The sequence below is a fragment of the Monopterus albus genome, unplaced genomic scaffold, assembly GCF_001952655.1.
Source record: "Monopterus albus unplaced genomic scaffold, M_albus_1.0 scaffold170.1, whole genome shotgun sequence".
Taxonomy (NCBI): Eukaryota; Metazoa; Chordata; class Actinopteri; order Synbranchiformes; family Synbranchidae; genus Monopterus; species Monopterus albus.
Genome location: NW_018128050.1, coordinates 1,561,019 through 1,570,778, shown reverse-complemented (window position 1 = coordinate 1,570,778; position 9,760 = coordinate 1,561,019). Strand labels below are relative to the sequence as shown.

The following is a 9,760-nucleotide window of genomic DNA, read 5'->3' as shown; positions in this document are numbered from 1 at the left end:
AAATACAGGAAATCACTGGACGACCTGCATAGAGAATTCTGCTGTCGGTTCTCCGATTTTGGAAAAATTGACAAGTCACTTCAGCTGGTGTCATGTCCCTTCACACAAGACCCTGAAACTGTCCCACAGGAGTTGCCGTTGGAACTGATTGATCTTCAATGTGACACCGTCTTAAAGGAGAAGTTCAAATCTCTTAAACTGGATGAGTTTTATGCTTCATTAAGTGCAGCCAAATTTCCAAACATCCAGAAGATGGCACAGAGGATGCTGGTGTTGTTTGGCTCTACCTATGTGTGTGAACAGACTTTTAGTGTGATGAACACCAACAAAGCACCCCACAGATCCCAGTTGAGTGATGAACACCTCAGATCTGTTCTGAGAATTGCCACAACAAAACTAACACCAGACTTCGATGCACTGGCAAAAAAGTTTGATTAGCAACACTGTTCCCACTAAAAGTGAATGTAAGTATTAACACTGTAATGTCTTTTATATTTTTATGTTTGATATGTATGCATCTGGTGCTGGCCCGGCCTGTCTGTCAAATTTTAAAAGTCAATGTGGCCCCTGAGCCAAAAAGTTTGCCCACCCCTGATATAAAGAAATACAAATCAGAGTCTGATCCTGAATGTGAAGGAGGGGAACCTGCTGTTGCAGACCTGAGACTTCAACTGGATGTTTCAGAATGGTAGCATCGTGTTTAAGTTTCCTAATAAAGTAATAGTCATTTCTTCAAATGTAGCTGGAGGTAGCTAGCTTAGCTTAGCACAGCCATTTTCATTTATCTCCTTAGCACTTCCTTTGTACTCAGTATAGCCCTGCGCAAGGGGTGGTCGTATCCTTGCATATCTGATTTCACACCTAAGTTTAACATCACAACAGACACAGTTTAAACACTCACTCTCAAGGTGGGAGATTCCAAATTTTAAATAGCCTAAAAACACTGCTGAGATAGAGTTTAGTAATTTGACAGCAGAAGAGGATCTGCATCATCACCCTGAGCCATTTCAAAGCTCTTTTTATTGTTCTCCAATATACCAGCTTTTTAAACAAGTGTCCATTTTGTTTTGTGGATGAGCACTTGGTATGGTTGTAGTGTATACAGTCTGCAATTTCAAATTTTGGACTAATGAGCCAGACATTTTCCTCAGAAGCTAAAAGGAGAGTGAATACTGGAATATTGGGGGGCCTGAAACATTATTTCAAATAAGTGCTAATGTTGCTCTGTGTCTACAGGGTGTCTCATTTGCTAGTATGTCATGTCAACCTAAAGGGTGACGATATACTGGTGTTTAACAGTATTTTTAATCTAATACACAAGACTGGATTTTTTTTAAGTTGGTAATCAGACAGGATCGATGGGACTTTTATATGGTGGACATTTGCAGTTGCCAACTTGAAAAGCACAAGTTTTGTTAAGTATTTGGCTGTTACATGTAGCTGTTATGGGTCGGTTGGTATTATTATCACTGACCCTGGCTTACTGGGAAATGTAAATGGAACAGAAGCATCATTAAAGTTATTGGTTATGTCTGCATTTTTCTACTGTTATGTGAAAAGAGTGTATGGCAACTCACCAACAACATTCAAGAAAGTGAATGTGACCAACAGGTTGGCAGCCCAGTTGAAGGAGTTGGTGAATGCAAATGCCCTTCCTCTGACACCAGCTGGAAATATCTCACTCAGGAGAAGCCAAGTCACTGGTCAAAAACAAAAGAAGAGCTTAAATTTCTACCTCTAATATTGCATTGGAAAGGGTGATGCTGGATGTCAGATAGTGTGACTATAAAAGCAATAAAGCTACATTAGGTGTCTTTGCATATTAGTGGCTATATAAAATGTACTTACCGATTTAGGCAGATAGTATGGTTGTATTTTAGTAAATTTTGCCTGTATGGGTCTAGCTTTCTGAATAAAAAAAAGTCTACATTTATTTAAACTCTGAAAAGACCATTTTGAGTGAATATACAAACTTGGCCCAAATCCAACGGCGTATGCACTCACAAGAGCCATCATACATATGAGAATGATCCAGCTCACAACTGTGCCATAGATACTTGAAGATGACTCAGGAGCAGCCTCCAGTGGTTTCAGTCCAACTTTATAAAACACTAGATTATCATCTTGTGTATTGTTATTAAAAAATCTGTGGCTCTCATCAAGAGGTGTGTCAAAACCTGAGTGATTATCAGCAGTTAAATTAGGTAGATCCGTTATGTTGATGCTAAAATCCTCAGAAGTACAAGCCCTCTTAGCATTCATCGGTGAATGTCCACTGAGGATTCCAATGGTTATCAGACACAGCGCCATAATGAAGCATCCGCTGATGAGTAGGGGCCTTCTGCCCACCTTGTCTAAGAACACCATGGAGGTCAGAGTAGCAACAACTTTGATCAAGCCCAAACCCATAGACGCCAGCACTGCTGAGGCATTGCTCTGAAAGCCCACTGAATGGAAAATAGTGGAGGCGTAGAAGAGAATGTTTGGCTGGCCTGTGAACTGCTGAAAGAGCACTAGTCCAAGCCCAATGACAATGCGAGTCCTCATGTTGTCTTTACGCTGGAACAAGTACATGCTGTTGTACCAAACCTTTTTGTTGCTGGAGATGACTTTTGAGTCATCTACTTCTTGGGTTTCAGTGGTACTAATGAGATCTCTTTCAGCCTGACAGTAGTTGTGGCTTAAAGACTCTTCAGTGCTGGATGGAAGAAACCAGACAGATGCCAGTTGAATCAAAGTTGGTACTACAACTAATCCAAACATCAACTTCCAACCTCCCCTGGTGTCAGACAGAATGTAGTTGATGGAATAAGCTGCCAGGATGCCCACAGTGATCCCAGCTTCATATAGTGTTACCAAAAACCCCCTGCGATCAGGAGTAACCATCTCTGACACAAAGATGCAGCAGGACATGGAGGATATACACATGGCAAAACCAACTGTGATCCGGCCAACTACCAGCGCAGAGTAGGAGCTGATGAGTGGGGCCAGGTTGCCGGTCAGGATCAGGACATTGCTGAGGAGGATGGAGTTCCTGCGGCCATGGCGGTCGATCAGGCAGCCACCAATAGTGGAGGCCAGCAAAGCTCCAATCAACAGAGAGCTGACCAGAACTTCCTGCTGGACACATGAAAGCCTAAACTCTGCTTTCAGCTGTAGCAAAGCACCTGAGATGATGCCCAGCTCATAACCAAAGACCAGGCCACTCAGACTGGAGACCACGCTGGCCAACAGAAGGCTGGAGCAACCTAGGAGTGATGAAATATTTAGATTAGTGCTGAGCAATGACTAAAATCCTTAATCACGATTTTCTGTGATTAATCACGATTAACTGCATTGTTATGAGCAGCATTCAATAATGAATTCAAAAGTAATGTATTGCGCACTTTTATTTTAAAAGTACTGCTATATGAACAAAAGTGCCATAACATTTGGTTTGCAAACACTTTAACATATAAGGTGCTTTTTAACAGTAGTATTCCCTTTACACAGTAGCAGTTAAAATATTTCTTGTAAATCTCAAGCATTAATGTAATCAAATCAAATATATAACCAAAGTTATTTGCACACTGCCAGGGCATTAACGTTTTATCTATTATATAATTCTTATTGTGATGGCGCATCCGGTTCACGTGAGCGCTGCAGCAGTCTTAGGCCCACCCCAAATGCTCACATTGGTTGAGACACATGATGATGCCCATCCCAAGCCTGTACTGATGAACGTCCCACGCATCCTGTGACCCATGGTTTTTCTGTATGTATTCAGAGCCAGTGAGCAATGGACTTTCAAAATTATAATGATAATATTATTAATAATGATAAACTACGTTAATGGGTGATAAAATAATTGTCGGCAATAATTAAGTATTGTGTTAACGGGAAAATAACATGTTATTTTGCCCAGCCCTAATTTAGATGTTTTTTTTCTGAGATAAGCAAAAGACCTTTATGAACTCTAGCCATGGTGAATTCATGAACTTTTACATTAATGTTTCAAGCTCATCAGAACATCCGAATTAATCGCTGAGAATGTCAAAGCAACCATTAAGGCTTACTGGTGAAGATTTGGATATGGACAGAAGGGAAGGACATGTCTTAGTTGAGTTCATCCTTTTCTAACACTTTCTTTCAAAGAGTAGTAAGTACATAAATCATATCCTTCAGGGTGATTTTATACACCCTGTTTCCATCAGATGAGTTGAGGAGTAGGAACCTTTTTCAGAAAGTAGTTCCTCTACCTGCATTTCCACCAGAGGAACCAGTGGCTAAATTTAGTTCTGAAAAAAGTACCTAGTTGGGCAGAAGTTCTTTCTGAAGGTTCAAGAACAATTGGGGCGAGACCTGCAGTGCTGAATGTTGCTGACTGGCCAAATACAGGGCTCTAAGGTGTGAACGTTTCACACTCATATGCAAGTAAAAGCCAGAGTGTGCCAGTGTGAAAAATGATTTGGGCGCATTGATACAACTGACTGAATTCCCTTGGTTTTCAGTTTGTATGGTACATTTTATCAGTAGGCCTACACAAAGAGACCAGTGAGTGAGAATCGTGGATTGGAAAAAGTGGTTATGGTGCTTCTCCTAGTGTTTGACTTGAGGGCTGAGCTCTGCCGCTTCACACATGGAGCCCAGCAGGCAGAGGCTGTGGAGGAGAGCATGACATTGGATGAAGTGAAACATTAATGGGAGTTAACAATCTCTGTGCTTGTTACTCTATGTCCAATAAAACCTCAGCGAGTAAAAAAACAAAACAAAAAAAAAAAACAAAAAAAACTGCTAAATGAAGATAGATTTGCAGTGAAGTGATCATTTCAGCTTTGACTGCAGTTTGTCCTCCACCACTGGTATGTGTTAACCATAGCCAGCATTTCACATGCAGCATTCTTACAACACTGCTGCTGACTGTTGTACTTCAGCGGGCTAATCTTGCCTGGGCTTCTGGTGGAAACGCAACTTGAGACACTTACCTAAGCTCCAGAGAGGGTGCCTTAGCTTGAGGTGCCATAAGGACAGCTCAAGGGTGCTGCAACATTTTTTAATTCTCATTTTTCTACTGTGTGATTCACTTCTTTTATAAATAGAGGAATCATTTACATTAAAGCTGCATTAACTAAAATTTTCCACAAATGTGGATAAATCAAGTAAAAACTTGTCTATAATTGTTGTCACCCTGTTGTACTAAACCCCCCATCCCCCACCTTGTTTATTTTTTACCCTCTGTGGCCACTGTTGTTAACATTCATACTGCACTTCTTCCATGCCCCCACTGATCCGAGGTTATAATACCAGTATGGCTTATTTCAAAGACAGACCATGGAGGTTCCCTGTGCAGCTACAACCCAGGTAGGGAGCTGAGCTGTTAGACCCAAGAGACCGGTTTCTCTAGCACAGAAAGAGTCTGACAAAGAACAAGGCAAAACCAGGGTTAACATCAGTTTGGCATGTCGGAGATGGAGAGCTCTAAAAGCATCTAAAGCATATGTGTTAAACTCAAGGCCCACGGGCCAAATCTGGCCTGCTGGATCATTTTATGTGGCCCTTCAAAGCTTAAAATGCATATGGTTGTTTTAAAATTAAAGTCTATACTAATTGAAAACATACACTGACCATAAACTACATCTCCCAGAATGCACGTCGATTTCGGGACCCGCGAAGTACTGGCATCCCACCACTAGATGGCAGTGTTTAGTCTTCAGCATTTAACCAGTAACTTCCCAAAAAGTGGAAATGAGAAATACCAACAATTAATCCCAAAATGTCCAAGAAGAGAAAGGTTGATGCAGAAGGAAGGCAATTTAATGAAAGGTGGGAAAGTGAGTATATGTTTCTGCTTCAAGGAGAAAACCTGTGTGTCTTTTGTGTCATGAGGCAGTGTCGGTGGTGTACTGCAACATGCATCGGCATTTTGAGACCAAACATGGAGCTAAGTATGCTAAATTTAGCCTCCAAGAAAAACAACAATTTGTCAAAGAATTAAAAGACAGACTGCAGTTGCAGCAGGAAATGTGAATTGAACTTTTCAAACTTATTTTATTGAGGAAAAAGTTGCTGCAATCTCTTCAAGTTCATATTTCTGGTTAAATCATTGTCAGTTTTAGACTGTTCAATAAATGTTAATCCGGTTTGGCCTGCAGCTGTGACTGTGGTTTAATTTTTGGCCCTTGTGGATAACTTGATGGCGCCGACAACTATGGCCGCCTTGTGTACTCATGTTCTCTTGTGTTTGTTGGGTTTTTTTGTTTGTTTTCTCGGTCTTTTGCAACCCATCCTGGATTACTTTCATCAGAGAAGAACGGTTAAACATCAACAACTCACACCAGAACACCTTTCCCTGACTTTCTTGAACAAAAAATGCTGTGTGGACATTCTGATCAGCGGCGCAGCTGCAATCTACGGGACCTGGAGGAAGCGCCGATGAGGCAAACGAGCGGGCACCTTAGTCAGGCTATGTCAGAGAGGGACCCGGACTCCACTCCCATCCATCCACCTAGCGAATGTCCGCTCCCTAGTCAACAAGATGGATGAACTCCTTCTCGTCAACGGAACCAACTCTGACTTCACACGCTCCACTGCTTTATACTTCACAGAGACTTGGCTCAGTGACACCATTGTGGACAGCTGTATGAAGGCCACGATATGCTAACCCCTGGACATAGGCTAGGACATGAACTGTTATGTAACATCCAACACTCACTGTGAATTGGGTAATCAAACACTCATTGTGAATCCTGTGCCTATATGTGTGGCCTTAACCATTACCACTTAAAAATGTAAATCCACTAAAATCATAAGAATGTCAATAACATCAAAACTTGACTCAATAAACAGAGAGTATTAAATCTTTTCAGGAATTGTATATAGAAGCTTAAAAGAGTTACAGCAAGCAGCAAGCAATAAGATACAGTATAAACCTTAAAATCATCAATAATTGTCTTGATTGGCTTACAACCTAAAGAAATCAACAACTGCTATCTCTAAACATCACTCTAAAATATTATACTGATTAAAATTATTATGGTTGACTTTTATTCAGATCAAGAGCTTAGCTCAAAGGTATTCTCACTGAATCCTGTTGTCAGCTGGCTCGAGGTGGGGTGGTGGCAGGTTAAGCAGTTGTTTGTTCCTCTTTTCCCTTTAGGCCAGGATTCAAGCTTTCAAAAGGGGAAAAAAATTATACATAAATAGAAAAATCAAAACTCATCAGAAAAACCTCATTCTCTTCTGGTTCAATCTTCAAAATTCTCAAAGAGAAAAATAAGGGAAAAAATAGGGAAATGTTCTTGGTCAAATCTTCTGTAACTCAGGAAAACATAAAGACATGAAAATGTTTAAAAACAACACTCTGGTCTAAATCTTCTTTCTTCAAACAGGGAAGGTAAGAGTATCAAGAAACCTTCTGCATCTGTCCCCAGTCCTCTTTCTTTTTTCCAAGCCATCTTCCCGCACAGGCCAGGGTGGATTATGGTATTCTGTTGAAATTCTTCATTTCTTCATAAATCATCTTTTAGGCAGAAATTCAGAGTTCTTCTTGCTGAACTGTGAAGCATTTACACAGTTCCATTTTCACACGCCTACATCCATTTTACCTTCACAGGCCGGAACGGCCTGCAGGGCAGCACCCACAGAGAGGTGTTCTCCCGGTCTGCCTCTCGGCAGCCTTGGTCTTCTGGAAGTCAGAAACCGGACAGAGCCTCTGGCTGCAACTGTGAAGGAATACTCTCGCTCCTCTTTTTGCCCTGGTTTTTAAAGGATTCTGGTCAGCAGACTTAGTCCTCTCATCCAAACAGATGCCGCAGTTTGCAGTTAATACCATATTTGGTGTGCAAAGTCGTATTCTTCAGAACTATTGCATATTTTTTACTGTCAAAGCTCAAGTCCACTGCTCATAACTGGCCTCCACCTCACTGTGATCCAGCTCCAGATTCTACTTCTCCTTTCTCAGAAACCTAAATCATCCTTATATCTAATGAAAATACAGAAAACTCACTTCTGATTGAAATACAAAAAATCCCATCATTGCTTTTAACTAAACACTCAGAATTACACACAAATTTTACTCAAAACTATCAATGCCTTAAAATTAAAACATGGATCTTCCATATTTTGAATACAATGAACTAAACATTGATTATTATTGATTAGACATTGATTACACAGTAATCATCAACCAGATCTTTACTTTTAGGCTTGAAATCATCATTTCTACTTTCCTAATAATCTCTGTCTCTTTCTCTGTCACATACACTCACTTTGCACTTTTTGCACTTCCTCTTTGCAGGGATGTGTGTTACTTCCCTTTTTCTCTATGAGTCAGAATTTTTTCACTACTTAGATTAAATTAGATGTAAAATCACTTCTCATCATTTTTTCCCAATACAATCATTTCTCATTTTATTCTTACACATTCAGTAATGATTGTCAAACATAACACACACATAAATCATCTTATGATTATCCTTACTTATTAAAAGCTTAACTTTCGACTTTATGCATTCTGCCAATAGCATTTTAATAATTTTTTTCTCTCTCCCAACTCCTCTTGCTGTTTCCTGTAAACATTCTTGCTGTTCTTGTGGGAGTTCTAACTGAAAAGCGACAATTTGTTCAATAGTCTCCTGCAGCTCGTCCTGTAAAGTTATTTCTGATGCCAGATCATCAGAGGCCAGTTCTGCTGTTATGGCCTGTGTTTCCTGGGCTGTTTTGTTGGTTCTCTCCAGGACCTGTGTTTACAGCTTCGCTGACACATTTGAACATTCCCACCTGGGGCAAGAACACTCTGGATCATGTTTACAGTAACATACAGTATGTGGTGCATACAGGGCCGCACCCCGCCCCCACCTTGGATGCTCAGACCACATTTCTTTGTTCCTGTATCCAGCTTACAGACAAAGACTGAAACAAACAAACCCTGTCACCAAACAAATTAAACTCTGGACCCCAGAGACTGAAGGCACCCTGCAGGACTGTTTCACCCAGACAGACTGGGATGTGTCCTTGGAGGACTTTTCTGTCAGCGTACAGGACTATGCTGAGCATGTGACCGGATACATTAGTACCTGTATTGACAACCATACAAGTCAGGAGGTTCCCCAATCAGAAGCCCTGGATAGATGGTCAGGTACGCCACATGCTGCGTGCTCGCTCTCATGCATTCAGATCAGGTGATGAGACGGAGTACAAAACTGTGAAGTACAGACTGAGGAAAGCCATCACAACGGCCAAGAGGCAGTACAGAGAGAAGCTGAATGGCTTCTATTCTACTGCTGACTCCGGACGTATGTGGCAAGGCCTGCAGCACATCACAGACTACAGGACCACCAGCAGCATCATCAGCCCCACAGACAGCCTGCCAGATGACCTCAACACCTTCTGCACCCACTTTGAGACCTCCAGCAACAGCACAGAGAGGAGGCACACACACACCCAGACCACCCAACCCCCCACCTCCCCTCCACTAACTGTCTCACCAGGCCAGGTACGCAGGCCTGAGGAAGATCAACCCCCGCAAAGCAGCAGGACAGGACAACATCCCTGGGAGGGCTCTCAGGGCATGTGCCAGCGAGCTGGCTGATGTTCTCACCACCATCTTCAACCTCTCCCTTAGCCAGAGCATCGTTCCCACCTGCTTTAAGACCACAACCATTGTCAGGATTGGCAATAGGACTTCAGCCAGCATTGTTACAAACATCGGCACCCCACAGGGATGTGTCCTCAGTCCCATCCTCTACACCCTGTTCACCCACGACTGTGTCGCCTCCCACAA

At 41.8% G+C, this 9,760-nt stretch overlaps 1 protein-coding gene across 1 annotated transcript in view; it reads right to left on the bottom strand.

The window, feature by feature from the left end:
• slc2a10 (solute carrier family 2 member 10) overlaps positions 1-9,760 on the bottom strand; it is a 42,387-nt gene that overhangs the window by 2,214 nt on the left and 30,413 nt on the right. The window contains exons 3-5 of the mRNA XM_020615731.1: positions 2,111-3,248; positions 1,974-2,035; positions 1,578-1,700 (exon numbers count right to left, since the gene is read on the bottom strand). Of these exons, the coding sequence (XP_020471387.1) occupies positions 1,578-1,700; positions 1,974-2,035; positions 2,111-3,248 (1,323 nt within the window). The remainder of the gene's footprint in view (positions 1-1,577; positions 1,701-1,973; positions 2,036-2,110; positions 3,249-9,760) is intronic.